We start from the raw sequence: 17,300 nt of genomic DNA on the forward strand, positions 1-17,300 counted from the left end.
TTACACCCTACCACTCACCAATGAAGGTGCCTCAGTCACATTATTACCATGTTTCCACCAGCCCTGATTTTCAGATCAGTTTATTTAAAGGGAATCGGTCACCTAGTTTTACCCTATAGAGCCGCGGACATGCATGGATAGATCTCCGCAATATACCTGTCCCATAGCCCTGTGTGGTTTTATTTTGTTTTAAAAAAAATGATTTTATAGATATGTAAATTAACCAAGTAAGGTGCCCAAGGAGTGGTTACTTACGGTTAAAGGGGTATTCCCATCTTAGGCACTGGGGGCATATTACTAGGATATGCCCACATTGTCTGATAGGTGCTGGTCCCACCGCTGGGACCCACACCTATATCGAGAACGGAGAGGGGGTTCTGTGGCTGGAGGACCCCAGATTTCCCGGGGTCCATCCACCACCAAGCGATAATCCCCACCTCTCCCATAGAAGTGAATGGGAGCGTGCCGCGCATGCTCCCATTCATTTCTATGGGGCAGACGGCAAAAGCCAAGCCAGCGCTCAGCTACTTTCGGCGGCTCCATAGAAATGAATAGAGGGCAGCTGCGCATGCGCAGTACGCTCTCCTTCACTTTCAGGGCTCCGTTCTCAATATAGGTGTGGGAACTGCACCTATAAGACAATGGGGGCATATCCTAGCGATATGCCCCTATTGTCTGAGATGAGAAAACCCCTTTAAGGAGCCCAGCCACACCCCCTGTGAAGGAGCCCAGCACCACCTGCATCCAGGAATCTCCTCCTTGCTCAAAGTTACAGTGCCGTAATCTCGCGATGCGCGAGCTAGTGCATGCAGTGCCGGCAAAGAGTTCATTCCCGTTGCTGGCATCAGCATCAGTGAACGAACTGCGCATGCGCAAGCTCACGCATCGCAAGATTACGGCACTGTAACTTTGAGCAAGGAGGAGATTCCTGGATGTAGGACTGCTTTACAAGGGGCGATGCTGGGCTCCTTAACCGTAAGTAACCACGACTTGGGCACCTTACTTAGCTAATTTACAGCTCTATAAAATCATTTTTTAAACAAAATAAAACCACACAGATATGGGACAGGTATATTGCGGACATGCTAGCGGAGATCTATCCGTGCATGTCCACATCTCTATAGGGTAAAACTAGGTGACAGATTCCCTTTAATATCTGTTCTTTAGGCCCCTTTCACACAGATGATGGGAAACTGGTCCATGTTCCAGACTGTGAACACGGATGATGTTGTAAACGTGCACAGACCCGTTCTGTATGAAGTCCAATCTGTTTTCCCCCCCAGACCTATTCACTTGAGTGGATGAATCATGTGGCAAAATCAGAGCAGGATGGTACATGCTGACGTTTTCTTGGAACGGAGTGACAGTTTACAAATGTGAGATTTTCTACGTAGATGGAATATATGATGTTAAGCACTGCGAATTAATGGCGTGGTGGTGCATGTGTCGGTGGACTGGCGTCCCAGGAAACGGCAATGCAGAAAGGACCGGCAGTCACACGAGTTAGTTTTTTTTTTAGAATGCTGGATTTATTGTCACATATCAATAGTGACGCGTTTTGGCACGGAACGTGCCTTCATCAGACTATTACAGTCTGACGAAGGCAGGTTTCGTGCCGAAACGCATCACTATTGATATGTGACAATAAATCCCGCATTCTAAAAAGCTACCTCGTGTAAGTGCCGGTCCTTTCTACATTGACATTGGTAGATGGGTCAGTGTTCAGTGTGGGTGCATACACACTAGATATTGATCAACCTGTCAATTTTGGCAGGACCGTGCAACCATCTAATGTGTATAGGGGTGTCCCAACTGTCCTGCAAAAGAAAGATCTGGCCTGCTGGACTTCAACTTGTCTGATCCTTTGTTCTCAAACTTCGCTAAGCATGCATGTGTATGGGACAGGTTCAGTGAAAGAGTCGAACGATCAGTAAATCTAAGGTGTGGCCTCTTTTAGACGTGCTCTAGGACCTCCACTCGACCAGGCTGCTCATCTACATGTTGGACAAGAGACTGGAAAAGAATATGCGATCACAATCAGGCAACGTGCAGAGAAAGGACAATTTACCTGCATTTTTCTCTTCACAGTTTCAAAGGGAAAAGACATTGTCTGTGCCACTCCTGCAGCGAGACATCCTTTTACAAAATTTTGGACTGGCGATAAACGGCCCCCGGGCTCCTGCCAAATCTTATCCAAACTCATATTCATAAAGAACAGACCAGCAGAAAACGGAACGGCTCCTGAAATGGACAGTTTGATATCCTTTACCATCAATGTATTCTTTCTGTAGTATAAAGCACGTGGAATCATAATAGTAAATGAGTAGTAATGTTAGGAATCAGAGCACACTATAGTCAATCAAATGAAAGCCCTGGCGATTATAGATCACGACTGATACAAAGGTTCTCTGTGGGAGTCCTGGAGCATTGTCTGTGCAGATGAGGATTTCCTATGGCGGATACGTGATCTCTAGACATACTGAAGAGCAGATAAACACTGGATGTGTTCAGTAATGGGTTACTCCTCCAAAATCCCGTTCTGGCTCCAATCCTAGGGATGCTGACAAATACATTACACAAGTCCACTTTGGATCTTTAGGCATTATGCGAGTCACTGTGCTACACCAACCTTTCCAAATTAGTGATTCTCTGCTTTGTCATCTGGATTACTACAGATGGGAATATCATATAAAGTTGCACTGAAAGGTATGATACCTGAAGGACTGTGGAGGCTGCACATTAATTATTATAGGACTCTTGGGGGAATGTCTTTGGGTTCACCAGGCTGCACTTAAGGGAATGTGACCTATTGCTTAAAGAGGACCTTCCACTGGTCCTGACATTAGTACCCGGCAGTGTAGGGCATGATCAGTAGATGTCCGTGTGCTCCTTTTTATTCAGACCGGCTGCTATGTTGGGGAGCTGTGCCCCCCGTTCTGGTTTCCCACCCTGTATGATATCTAACAGCATCCGTACAAGGAGTAAGAGACAGCCGTGTTTCTCAAGTGGAGAGCGTCACAGCCAAGGAGAAGGGGAGCTTTTATTTCTTCCTGGCTGTGACACGCTACGCTGCGATTGGGCAGCGTGGACATCTACTGATTGTGCCCTACACTGCCAGGTACTAATATTGTAATGTCAGGACCAGTGAAAGGTCCTCTTTAAATTAAATTTATGTTAAAGGTATGTCCCATCTCACTCTTCATGCAGAGACAGGACTATGCGCCAGTCCAAGGTGGCCAGGCTTATGAAAACAGCCAAGTTCTGCACACTCTGACCTTCACTGGAAACGGCTAGTAATTCATTTATAACTTCTAGCAGGAATAATAAAGGAATGGCACAACAGAGCGTCATAATAGATGCTTCCCGGTGAGAAAGTACTAAGCGCTGGCCCTAGGTGGCCACTGGCCGGGCTTATGGAAACAGCCATTCATTGTAGTGAATGAGAGCTACACAAAAGTAGCAGAAGCCGTTAGAAGTGGCTAAAGTGCTGCCCAAGTAATAACCCTTCTGGAGCATTGAGCAGTTATTCTTAACACTATGTTGCACCAGTCCTCTGTTACTCCTACTAGACGTTTATAAATGCATTGCCAGCAGTTTGCCATAAAGGTTCATCTGGGTATTACAAGTTGGGGGGGTGGGGTGGGGGGGGCCTGCCCAGTCTAATGCCTTATTCACAGAGTCAGTGTTTTGGTCAGTGATTTCCATCAGTGATTGTGAGCCAAAACCAGGTTGGTCTAAACACAGAACAGGTACAGATCTTTCCCTATGTCTTTGGAGGCTCCAATCCTGGTTTTGGCTCACAATCACTGACGGAATCACTGACCAAACACTGACATGTGAATGAGGCTTAACACTATTCAATCAGTACTGCCAGTGTCAAACTGTGCAGGGACACACCCCAAACTGGTAACACCCAACTGAACCAAAATTGAAAACTGCTAGTAATTCATTTATAAGGATCCATTCACACGACCGTATGAATTTTGCAGATCCGCAAAACACAGACACCGGTAATGTGCATTCCGCATTTTGCGGACCGCACATCGCCGGCACGCTCATAAAAATGCCTTTTTTTGTCCACAATTGTGGACAAGAATAGGACATGTTCTATTTTTTTGCGGAACGGAAGCATGGATCCGCAAATGTGGACAGCACATTCTGGCCCCATTGAAAGTGAAGGGGTCAGCACCTGTTCTACAAAATTGCGGAACGGATGCAGACCCATTTTGCGGACGTGTGAATGGACCCTAACTTCTAGCCGGAATAAAAGGAGCAGCATTCTCTGTATACTTTACATGTTTAGTTGCATTTATAAGCAAGAGGAAGTAAATATCAAGATTAAGTGTGGACGGACTACTTTCCCTTTCTGTGGATACACCTCCTTGCTGAATTGGTGGAAGTGTTCAAGTCTTATGTATATAAAGCTTAAAGGGCTGTCTCACTTCAACAAATAACATTTATCATGTAGAGAAAGTTAATGCAAGGCACTTACTAATGTATGTGACTCTCCACATTGCCTACTTTGCTGGCTGGATTCATTTTTCCATCACATTACACGCTTCTCGCTTCCATGGTTATGACCACCGTGTGGTCGTGCTTGCACACTATAGGAAAAGGCACTGGCCTCTCTGGTGGGTGGGCAGGCGGGAGTACCCATAAGACAGCGCTTTTTCCTACAGTGTGCAAGCACGACCACCATTGCTTGATTGTAAGGTGGTCGTAACCTTGGAAAAAGGAGATTTTTGTGAAACTCACCTGTAAAATCTTTTTCTCGTAATTTCCATTGGGGGACACAGACCATGGGTATAGCTTAGAGATATTACTAGGAGGGACACTATGCAAAAAAAGAAGCTCCTCCTCCTCGGGCTATACCCCCAGGCACCTCCAGGAGAACTTCAGTCGTTGCAAAAGCAGTAGGAGAAGGAGAACGGAAACAAAACATTATGGAAACCATCACACAGCACACCCTAAGGCGTAAACCAAAAAAGGGGGCGGGAGCTGTGTCCCCCAATGGAAATTACGAGAAAAAGATTTTACAGGTGAGTTTCACAAAAATCTCCTTTTCTCGTTCATTCCATTGGGGGACACAGACCATGGGACGTCCCAAAGCAGTCCATGGGGTGGGAAAAAAGAACAAATCCAACACCGCCAGGAATAAACGTCCAGTAGTCAAACCGGAACCACAGCCTGCAATACCCTGCGCCCAAGAGCAGCATCAGCCGAGGCCAGAGAGTGTAACTGATAAAACTTTGTGAAAGTATGTAAGGACGACCAAGTGGCCGCCTTACACAACTGGGAAACGGATGCGCGATTGCGTCTAGCCCAGGAAGCACCCACTGCCCTTGTGGAGTGAGTGGTAATCCGCGACGGCGGAACGTGGCCGCGAGCGCGATATGCCGCAGCAAGAGCGGAACGGATCCACCGCGCCACGGTGACCTTGGAAGCCGCCAGGCCCTTACGGGACCCTTCAGGAATCACAAAGAGAGAGTCTGAACGCCGGAAGGAAGCGGTAGCCCCCAGGTACACCTTCAGGGCCCTGACGACGTCCAGAGAGTGGAGAGCACATTCCTTGGGGTTCACCGGAGAAGGACAAAAAGAGGGCAGGACAAGATCCTCGTTAAGGTGGAAGGGAGAAACCACCTTGGGCAAAAAAGAAGGCACCGGCCTGAGCACCACCTTATCCTGGTGAAAGACCAGAAAAGGTTCCCGGCAGGAAAGTGCGGCCAGCTCCGAAACTCGCCTGATGGAGGTTATGGCCACCAGAAAAACTACCTTCCAGGTGAGTAAAACCAGAGAGATCTCCCTCAGAGGTTCAAAAGGCGCCGCCTGAAGGGCGCGCAGAACCAAGTTGAGATCCCAGGGGGGCAAGGGAGGCACATACGGAGGAACCGAATGCGCCACCCCCTGCAGGAAGGTTTTTACAGGTCTCAAAAAGGCAATGGACCTCTGAAAAAAGATAGCCAAAGCAGAAACCTGACCCTTTAAAGAACTGAGCGACAGACCCATGTCGAGGCCGGACTGGAGAAAAGACAGCACCACTGGGACAGAGAAACGTAGGGGCGAGTAGCCCGATTTCTCACAAAACACCAGGAAGGCCTTCCAGGTGCGATAATAGATTCGTGAAGAAGCCGGCTTTCGAGCCCTGATCATGGTTCTTACCACCGCATCAGAGAAGCCTCTCTTCCTCAGGATGGCGGTCTCAACAGCCACGCCGTTAAACGCAGCTGCCGTGAATTCTGGTGGAAGAGCGGCCCCTGAGACAAGAGATCCTCTCTGTCGGGCAGAGGCCACGGGACGTCCGCCAACATACGAGCGACGCTGGAGAACCAGGCGCGACGAGGCCAATCCGGAGCGACGAGAATGGTTGGTATCCCCTCCGCCTCGATCTTGCGCAGCACCTTCGGCAACAGAGGAATCGGAGGGAAGACGTAAAGGAGGCTGAACCGCTGCCATGGAAATACCAGCGCGTCCACCCCGTCCGCCCGTGGGTCTCGAGCGCGGGCAAGATACACCGGCACCTTGTGGTTGAGCCGGGAAGCCATCAAATCTACGTCCGGACGGCCCCATCGGTGGCAGATGTCCTCGAACACCTCCGGATGGAGAGACCACTCTCCCGGATCCACCTTGGTGCGACTCAGAAAATCCGCCGTCCAATTGTCGACTCCCGGGATGTACACTGCCGACAATACTGGAACATGAGACTCCGCCCATAAGAGGATCCTCGCTACTTCCCGCATTACTGCCCGACTGCGAGTCCCGCCCTGATGGTTGACATAAGCCACAGCCGTGGCATTGTCCGACTGAACCCGCACCGGGCGAGTCGCCAGGAGAGGAGTCCAATGGGAGAGGGAGTGGAAAATCGCCCTCAATTCCAAAACGTTTATCGGGAGACGGGATTCCTCCGTCGACCAGACACCCTGAACTGTGAGGTTCCGGAGAACACCTCCCCAACCGATGAGGCTGGCGTCGGTGGTGACTATCGTCCAGGAGAACGGAAGGAAGGACTTCAGGTTCAGGGGAGACTGCCACCAAGGGAGAGACGCTCGAACTTGCCGGGACAGACGAACAGGAGTGTCTAGACCCCGAGGGTTCTTGTTCCAGAGGGCAAGGATCATCTGTTGTAGCGGACGAGTGTGAAATTGGGCGTACGGAATCGCCTCGAAAGAGGAGACCATAAGGCCCAGCACCCGCATGCACTCCCGAATGGTGGGACGTGGAGAGCGTAGAAGGAGCACCATTGCCAGACGAATCTGGGAAGCCTTGGAATCTGGAAGAAACACCCGAGAAATCGAGGTGTCCAAGATCATCCCCAGGAACGAAAGTCTCTGGGAGGGGTGCAGAGAGGACTTGGGGAGATTGATCAGCCATCCGAACCGTTCCAGGGATTGAACCGTGATTCGGATGCTGTCCTCGGCCTGTGGAAAAGACGGAGCTTTTATCAAGATGTCGTCTAGGTATGGTAACAAAGAGATGCCCCTGGTGCGAAGAAGCGCCATGAGAGGCGCCAGAATCTTCGTAAAAACTCGAGGGGCGGTTGCCAACCCAAAAGGTAGGGCGACGAACTGGTAATGACGCCCCCCTATGGCAAAGCGCAGAAAGCGATGGTGGGACTCTGCAATAGGGACGTGCAAGTAGGCGTCTTGAATGTCCACAGACGCGAGAAATTCTCCTGGAAGCAGAGAAGCAATAACGGAGCGAAGGGACTCCATGCGAAACTTCCGCACCCGTAGAAACTTGTTGAGAAGTTTTAGATCCAAGATTGGACGCACTGACCCCTCTTTCTTTGGAACAACGAACAGGTTTGAGTAAAAACCTGTCCCTTGCTCTTCTGGGGGAACGGGGGAAATGACACCACGGTCCAGAAGAGAGGAGACCGCAAAAAAGAGGTCCGAGGCCCTGGCTGGATCCCCCGGAACGCGAGAAGGGAAAAAACGTTCCGGCGGGCTGGACGCGAACTCCAACTTGTAGCCGGACGTCACCACTTCCAGAGCCCAGGCGTCCTGAACGTGAGCCCTCCAGACCTGTTGAAAGGAGAGCAGACGGCCCCCCACCACGAGGGGTGGGGGCACCCCTTCATGCGGAGGGTTGCTTGGGAGCAGGAGGACGGGCTGACTGCGCCCGAGGCCGCCAAGAAGGCTGGGGCTTGAAGAAAGGCTTCTTGCGGGAGTCCTGGGACCCCCCTGCCGATGAGGATGACGGCGTCCTGGCAGTGGAGAAGCGACGAAAGGACTGGCCCCGGAAACCTGAAGGCCGAGACCGAAAGGGACGCTTGGTCCTGGGCTGGGGTAGATGAGTGCTCTTGCCCCCTGTTGCGGCAGAAATGAATTCATCTAGTTGAGCCCCAAAGAGCCTGGACCCTTCAAAGGGAAGGTTAGCGAGGGATCGCTTGGATGAGGCATCAGCATCCCACACCTTCAGCCAGACCTCCCTGCGCTGAATGACAGAGAGGGCCGAAATACGGGCAAAGAGGGAGCCGATGTCCATTGAAGCCTCACAGAGATATTTAGACGCTTGAGACATCTGGATGATAAAATCCAGAGTATCTGCAGAGGCGTCCTGCTCTGACAGATCCTGGTGGTGGCGCTGCAACCACGTTGTAAGGGCTCTGGCGACCCAAGCCGACGCAAAGGCCGGTCGCAGGGAAGCGCCCGCCAGCGAGAAGATGGACTTGGAAAGTGAATCCAAACGTCTGTCCACCGCATCCTGCAGAGAGGAACCGTCTAGGACGGGAAGGGCCGTGTTCTTGGCTAACCTGGCCACCGGAGGATCTACCTTAGGGGAAGAAGTCCACTTTTCCACTGTGTCAGCTGGAAAAGGATAAAGCGTATCCATACGCTTGGTGGCCGAAAATTTTTGATTAGGACGATCCCAAGCTTTTGATAGGACCGCAGTGAATTCCTCGTGAATAGGGAACACGGCGGACTCCTGTTTTTTGGGTGGAAAAAGGGAGAACTCCCGACTAGTGGAGGGAGGAGAATCCCCTTGTATATTAAAAGTGTCACGGACAGCTGCCACCAACTCGGTTACCATGGTGGAAAGCTTAGGCAGGGGTTCCCGCTCCGTGACTTCGTCCGATCCGGACAATTCCCCATCGGATTTGCGCTCCCTGCGAGGGGGAGAGTCAACCGGGCATGCCTCAAGGCGAGGGGGAGAAGCGGAGTCATCCGAGGAGGAATGCTGCCGCTCACGCTGCCTTTTAGAAGTCAGACGCCCTCTGTGAGAGTCGCTGAGAGGGGATGGAGTGGTGGATGCCACTGGAGTAGTAGCCGCCATGCGCTCCATGAAGGACATGGCTGCCTTGGCAACTAAGGCCAGATCAGCTGCCGCATTAGACATGGCGGAGGCCCAGGCGGGTACCGCTGGATCCGCAGGGGCAGAGGGAGGACCGGGCTGAGCAAGAGAAGGAGGCTGATCCTGTCCGGGAGCAGGGCATGAGTCACAGGAACCAGTGACAGAAAAAGGCCTAAGGCATATTTTACATGACTCCAGTGGAGCCTGAGAGGAAGCCTTGGAAGGCTTAGGGGCCCCAGGTTTAGGCATGATGGTATTCCAAAAAAGATTTCCTACCAGGTTGCTGCAATTCCTACCACCCAGGCAACAGCAGAAGTCTCCGGTCACCGAGAACTGAGGAGCTGCACGGCCGCAATCCAGCAGAGTCTCCGGCGTAGGGAGAGACAGAGCTGGACGCCGAGGCTCCGCCCCCTTGGACGCGTCATTGCGGCGCGAAATAAGCGCGCGAAATAAGCGCGCGCGCGCGCATTTCAAATACACCCCTTCGCCAGAAACGGCGCAGCGGGGGTTAATATCGGGAGGAGCAGGCCGGCGGGAGCTGCAGAGAGCGCAGCGGCCATAAGATAAAATACACTCCTTCAGTGCCAAGATTGCCGCCGATGCGGCCATAGTCTGAGCTGCAGGCAGGTATCAGTGGAATCACCAGCCCTCCCCAGAAAGGCCCCCTCCCAACGGGAAAAAATGCCCCCAGCCGGTCCTTCTCTAGCTCACCTCAGGTCACAGAGCGCCAGACAGACGACATGAAGGGGTGGGGGGAGGGGGGGGAAAGGAGGGAGATTGAAGCAGGCAATACTTATCTGCACAGCATGCTCCCTCGATGTCCAGACCAGCAGGGATTCACCTCTTCAGACGTCTGACTCCAATCAAGGAGAGCAGTGCTCTGGTGGAGGGTAGGCAGCAGGTGTCCCAGCAGCTGGTGGGATGCCAGAGCTAACATGTCGAGCCTGGATCCACTTTTCTTCTGTGGGGGAATGGGAGGTAGCCAGGAACCTTCAGAAGACCGTGGCAGACCCTCCACAGGGGCCAGGAAAGCGCAATGCTGACCTGCGTCCCCATCTGAAACCAGAAAAAAATAACAAACAGGAGAAGAATAAATGTCAACCTCCTTGAACGGACACTAAGCAAAGACTGAAGTTCTCCTGGAGGTGCCTGGGGGTATAGCCCGAGGAGGAGGAGCTTCTTTTTTTGCATAGTGTCCCTCCTAGTAATATCTCTAAGCTATACCCATGGTCTGTGTCCCCCAATGGAATGAACGAGAATGAGCAGTGTATAATGTGATGGAAAAATGAATCAAGCCAGCAAAGGAGACAATATGGACAATTACAATACATTAGGAAGTGCTCCACATGATAAATGCCACTTACTGAAATGAGAGAACCCCTTTAAGAATTGTAGACAAAAAAAAAAAAAAAAAAGTTATGAAACTTTGCACTTTAATTACTTACCATTTCCCCATTAGCTAGTACCGCTTCCTGACAGGCAAGCCACAGACAGACAACTGAACATACCTTCTTGCTTTTTGCTCTTACTTTTGCTAACAGTGTTTTAAATTGCATCTGTTTTCAGCTACTAAATGTGTACAAGAAAACTTCTGTTCACATTGACAGGAAGCAGAGAACTTGAGAAGGATTAAAAAAAAAAAAAAAATACCCAAAACGTTATATTAGAAAGTTGTGACAACGAATAAGCTTTATCTACACAAGACTGGATAGCCTCAATATAGATAGCCATAGGCCAGCCATGTGCATGAGGACTAACCAAAAGATCCTGCAAAGTCTGAACTTGTCAAGGGCACAAGTAAAAGAGCATGGATCGTAGCTGTGAAAGGGGTTAACAGTAATAAACTAAAACAATGAATGATGAAAGGGCTTCTTTTACATCTTACCAAGTACGGAAAGAGAAACCCCTCGGTATAAAGAGCGGAATCCTTCCTGATAATACACACAACACAGAGCGTGAATTATCCCTCTATACGTGGGCTCCATGCTGTTCTGGACAATCAGACGAGTCTTGACGACATCGGTCGGGTAGATTACAACAGCCGCCAACATCCCTGCCACACTCCCAGCAACTATAGCTTGCCACTGTGATATCTGCCCCAAGTCATCCATAAACATCACAGTTAGCCTAGGAAAAAAAAAAGTTAAGTCACGTATAAGGAAGAGTTCACATCCTCCCTGTGATTTAGCAGTTGGAGTATTCATCTCCATTTCACGGAGAAAACCTGCAGCATGCAAAAAACAACGATGGCAGCTTTTACATGGTTAGGGCTCAGGCACACGGAGTGGTTTGGGTCTGCATCCAATCGGCATTTTTTGTGAGTCGGATGCGGACCCATTCACTTTCTGCATCGGTTCGGTGCCGCTCGAAAAATTATAGCACATGTCCACGTCCTATTCTTGTCCACATTACGGACTAATATAGGTCTGTTCTATTAGTTTCAGTGTTTTGTCACGTGCAGGAGCCCTCACCATGATCCAGTTTCCCGGGTAGGCAGCTCTAGGAAACTACTGTTTTAGGATAACTGAGTACAATCCGTAGTCATGTTTCAAGGCTCTCTAACAGGCTGGATATGGACTTACACGGTAAGTACCTATAGGTGGCTTTGCAGAGACAGTTTTCTTCCTTTTGGAAAAGGGCTCATTTCCATACCTTCTCACTACCTATAAGACTCCCTATGCCAGCAGACATCTCCGCAAGGGGAAACACTACCCTTGAGAAAAATATTCTACGAATAGTGTTTTTTCCCCAACAAAAGGTTAGCAATGTGTTTACATGTATGGAGCTGGGTGGGAAGGGGTTAATGGCACTGTCGTTCTGAGAGGAGTCCCAAGTCTTATGACCTCTTGTGGTTGAACCAACCCTTCATGCTGTAGGATGGATGGAGGCCCTCTTTTCTCCATGCACCATCATTTTTGGTGTAATGTGGACATTATGTATATTTTTGTGCAGCGGTAGTTTTCCCGCCACCATCAGGTACATATAACTGAACACTTCGCCTATATTTTAGGGGTTGGCTGCAATACCATCACTTTAATAACAGCACAATAGGCCACTTACTAATACATTATTACAGTTACTGCCAGGAGTCCTCTGCTGAGCAGCGCCAGCCTCCATTAAACACAGCGAATGCCATAGCCTCCTGTGCCATGCTCCGTGTCATTTAATGGAGGCAGATGATGGACGGGTCTGGTCTCATGTCTCTCCATCAGCAGCTGTGTTGGGACTGGACCGAAATGTAGTGTGAAAAACCAGATCAGCAGGGGACATACTGACTGAAGCAGTAATAAATATATATAAGTAAGTGACTTATCGTGCTTAAAGGGGTATTTCAGTTTCATGAAATTGATGACCTAGCCACACATGTGGATTTTCACGGACCACGTTCCGTGAAAACCCGTCCTGAGTGCACGGAGTCATTGGTTGCTATGATCCCGTGCGCTTCATGCCGCTGCCTCCATACAGTAATCACTCGTATGATCTATACGAGTGTATTACTGTACAGTGGAGGCACGAATCGCACGACGTGTGCTCATGCACTCAGCAGGACGGGTTTTCACGGACTGTGGTCTGTAAAAATCCACATATGTGTGAATGAGGCCTTGGTCATTAATATCAGATTGGCGGAGGTCCAACTCTCAGCACCACCGCTGTTTGAAGGGGCTGTGGCACTAGTGAGAGCTGCATTCTAGTGTTGTTGGGGGTATCAAAATATAGATACCCAATCGATACTTTTGTCCCGGTACCGATACGATACCGGGATTTGACATTTAAATCGATACTAGGCAGTGCAGTCAGAACATGAGCGCGCAGTGTTCTCCTCAGCAGCACAGGGGAGAAGGAGTCACTCTCTCCCTCCCCCTGTGCCACTGCTGCCAATAGGAAGAGAGGGGTGGAGGAGGGGTGGGCGCACTGCGCCAACAATGAAAGTTAACGTTTAATACAAATACAGGTGTCGGCAGCAGAATCACATAGCCGCGATCAGCAGCAGTTAACCCCTCAGGTGCGGCACCTAAGGGGTTAACTGCCGCTGATCCCACCCAGCTCCCAGCTATGCGATTCAGCTGCCGGCACCCACCTCCTGTATTAAGGTTAATTATCATTGGTGGCGCAGTCCACCCCCCCTCAGTTTTAACCACCTCAGCCCCCATAGCTTAAACACCCTTAAAGACCAGGCCACTTTACACTTCTGACCTACACTACTTTCACCGTTTATTGCTCGGTCATGCAACTTACCACCCAAATGAATTTTACCTCCTTTTCTTCTCACTAATAGAGCTTTCATTTGGTGGTATTTCATTGCTGCTGACATTTTTACTTTTTTGTTATTAATCAAAATTTAACGATTTTTTTGCAAAAAAAAAAGAAATTTCACTTTCAGTTGTAAAATTTTGCAAAAAAAAACGACATCCATATATAAATTTCTCTAAATTTATTGTTCTACATGTCTTTGATAAAAAAAAATGTTTGGGTAAAAAAAAAATGGTTTGGGTAAAAGTTATAGCGTTTACAAACTATGGTACAAAAATGTGAATTTCCGCTTTTTGAAGCAGCTCTGACTTTCTGAGCACCTGTCATGTTTCCTGAGGTTCTACAATGGCCAGACAGTACAAACACCCCACAAATGACCCCATTTCGGAAAGTAGACACCCTAAGGTATTCGCTGATGGGCATAGTGAGTTCATAGAACTTTTTATTTTTTGTCACAAGTTAGCGGAAAATGATGATTTTATTTTTTTTTCTTACAAAGTCTCATATTCCACTAACTTGTGACAAAAAATAAAAACTTCCATGAACTCACTATGCCCATCATGAAATAGCTTGGGGTGTCTTTCCAAAATGGGGTCACTTGTGGGGTAGTTATACTGCCCTGGCATTTTAGGGGCCCAAATGCGTGCAAAGTAGTTTGGAATCAAAATCTGTAAAAAATGGCCGGTGAAATCCGAAAGGTGCTCTTTGGAATGTGGGCCCCTTTGCCCACCTAGGCTGCAAAAAAGTGTCACACATCTGGTATCCCCGTACTCAGGAGAAGTTGGGCAATGTGTTTTGGGGTGTCTTTTTACATATACCCATGCTGGGTGAGAGAAATATCTTGGCAAAAGACAACTTTTCCCATTTTTTTTTATACAAAGTTGGCATTTGACCAAGATATTTAGCTCACCCAGCATGGGTATATGTAAAATGACACCCCAAAACACATTGCCCAACTTCTCCCGAGTACGGAGATACCAGATGTGTGACACTTTTTTGCAGCCTAGATGCGCAAAGGGGCCCACATTCCTTTTATGAGGGCATTTTTAGACATTTGGATCCCAGACTTCTTCTCAAGCTTTAGGGCCCCTAGAATGCCAGGGCAGTATAAATACCCCACATGTGACCCCATTTTGGAAAGAAGACACCCCAAGGTATTCAATGAGGGGCATGGCGAGTTCATAGAAATTTTTTTTTTTTGGCACAAGTTAGGCTACTTTCACACTAGCGTTCGGGTGTCTGCTCGTGCGCACCGTTTGAAGGGGCTCACGAGCGGCCCCGAACACATCCGTCTGGCCCCAATGCATTCTCAGTGGAGGCGGATCCACTGAGAATGCATCCGCCTGCCAGCGTTCAGCCTCCGCTCCGCTCAGTGAGCGGACACCTGAACGCTGCTTGCGTGTCCGCCTGGCCGTGCGGAGGCGAGCGGATCCGTCCACACTTACAATGTAAGTCAATGGGGACGGATCCGCTTGAAGATGACACAATATGGCTCAATCTTCAAGCGGATCCGTTCCCCATTGACTTTCAATGTAAAGTCTGAACGGATCCGCTCAGACAACTTTCACACTTAGAAAATTTTCTAAGTTTTAATGCATCCGAACGTCTGCATTATCGGAGCGGATCCGTCTGATGAAACATCAGACGGATCCGCTCCGAACGCTAGTGTGAAAGTAGCCTTAGTGGAAATTGATTTTATTTATTTTTTTCTCACAAAGTCTCCCTTTCCGCTAACTTGGGACAAAAATTTCAATCTTTCATGGACTCAATATGCCCCTCACGGAATACCTTGGGGTGTCTTCTTTCCGAAATGGGGTCACATGTGGGGTATTTATACTGCCCTGGCATTCTAGGGGCCCTAAAGCGTGAGAAGAAGTCTGGAATATAAATGTCTAAAAAATTTTACGCATTTGGATTCCGTGAGGGGTATGGTGAGTTCATGTGAGATTTTATTTTTTGACACAAGTTAGTGGAATATGAGACTTTGTAAAAAAAAAAATTATAATTTCCGCTAACTTGGGCCAAAAAAAAATATGTCTGAATGGAGCCTGACAGGGGGGGTGATCAAGGAGTCTATATGGGGTGATCAATGACAGGGGGGTGATCACCCCATATAGACTCCATGATCACCCCCCTGTCATTGATCACCCCCGTGTCATTGATCACCCCCCTATAAGGCTCCATTCAGATGTCTGTATGTGTTTTGCGGATCCGATCCATGTATCCGTAAAAATCATACGGACATCTGAATGCAGCCTGACAGGGGGGTGATCAATGACAGGGGGGTGATCAGGGAGTCTATATGGGGTGATCACCACAGTCATTGATCACGCCCCTGTAAGGCTCCATTCAGACGTCCGTATGCGTTTTGCGGATCCGATCCATCTATCAGTGGATCCGTAAAAATCATGCGGACGTCTGAATGGAGCTTGACAGGGGGGGTAATCAATGACAGGGGGGGTAATCAATGACAGGGGGGGTAATCAATGACAGGGGGGGTAATCAATGACAGGGGGGGTAATCAATGACAGGGGGGGTAATCAATGACAGGGGGGGTAATCAGGGAGTCTATATGGGGTGATCAGGGGCTAATAAGGGGTTAATAAGTGACGGGGGGGGGGGGGTGTAGTGTAGTGTAGTGGTGTTTGGTGCTACTTTACTGAGCTACCTGTGTCCTCTGGTGGTCGATCCAACCAGAGGACCAGGTAGCAAGTATATTAGACGCTGTTATCAAAACAGCGTCTAATATACCTGTTAGGGGTTAAAAAAATCACATCTCCAGCCTGCCAGCGAACGATCGCCGCTGGCAGGCTGGAGATCCACTCGCTTACCTTCCGATCCTGTGAACGCGCGCGCCTGTGTGCGCGCGTTCACAGGAAGTCTCGCGAGATGACGCATATATGCGTGACTCTGCGCCAGGCTGCCGCCTCCGGAACGCGATCCTGCGTTAGGCGGTCTGGAGGCGGTTAAAATAATTGGTGGAGCAGTGCCCCCCTCAACCCCCCAGTATTAAAATCATTGGTGGCAGTTGCCACAGGTTCCCGTCCCCTCTTCATTGGTGGCAGTGGCAGCTTCTGATCAGAGCCCCAGCCGTGTAATCCCAGGGCTCTGATCGGTTACCATGGCAGTCAGGACGCTCCTTGAGCCCAAAACCGCCCCACTGCCAATTTATTCACTCCTCATCGCTGACCTTATATGCCTGGTGCGCCGTAATCTCGTGCATGCACCGTAGAAAGACCAGTCAGCGCATGCGCAATGTGTTGTGAGGCCGATGTCAGGACACCGCGCGGGCGCTCACAGGTCTATCCACAGAGCATGCGCGAGATTACGGCGCACCAGGCATATGAGGTCGGCGATAAGAAGTGAATAAATTGGCAGTGGGGCGGTGTTGGCTCAAGGAGAAGGGGTGCGGCTGGGCTCCAACGGACAGCTGTCCGACCCTTATTTAGGTAAATTGCATATTAATAAAAGCGATTTTACAGAGAAATTACAAGACACAGGGCAGTAATACTAGTAGATTGTAATATAAATTATGAAGACTGATGGTCATGTTAATAGCTCAGTAAGTGAAATCCTGGTGACAGAATCCCTTTAATCAGATAAAACTGGAGGAGGACAAAAAATGGCATCTATTGATGGACACCATACAGGGACAGCTTTCGGGGCAGTATATTGTGCTGCTCTGTGGTATGTGTGGTTCTGCCGAGACAGTATTTTGTGCTATGGTATTGCTGATCCCACCTGTTGCCCCACCTTCT

General features: G+C 49.3%; 1 protein-coding gene across 2 annotated transcripts in view; it reads right to left on the reverse strand.

The window, feature by feature from the left end:
* The window catches only part of SLC25A43 (solute carrier family 25 member 43), a 66,141-nt gene that overhangs the window by 42,892 nt on the left and 5,949 nt on the right, over positions 1–17,300 (reverse strand). For both annotated transcript variants that reach the window (XR_005773982.1, XM_040406007.1), the window contains exons 2-3: positions 11,177–11,418; positions 2,069–2,241 (exon numbers count right to left, since the gene is read on the reverse strand). Coding sequence is in view for 1 of the 2 variants with exons in the window: in XM_040406007.1 (XP_040261941.1) it covers positions 2,069–2,241; positions 11,177–11,418 (415 nt within the window). In the remaining variant the exon portion in view is untranslated. The remainder of the gene's footprint in view (positions 1–2,068; positions 2,242–11,176; positions 11,419–17,300) is intronic.

Source organism: Bufo bufo, chromosome 8 (assembly GCF_905171765.1).
Source record: "Bufo bufo chromosome 8, aBufBuf1.1, whole genome shotgun sequence".
Taxonomy (NCBI): Eukaryota; Metazoa; Chordata; class Amphibia; order Anura; family Bufonidae; genus Bufo; species Bufo bufo.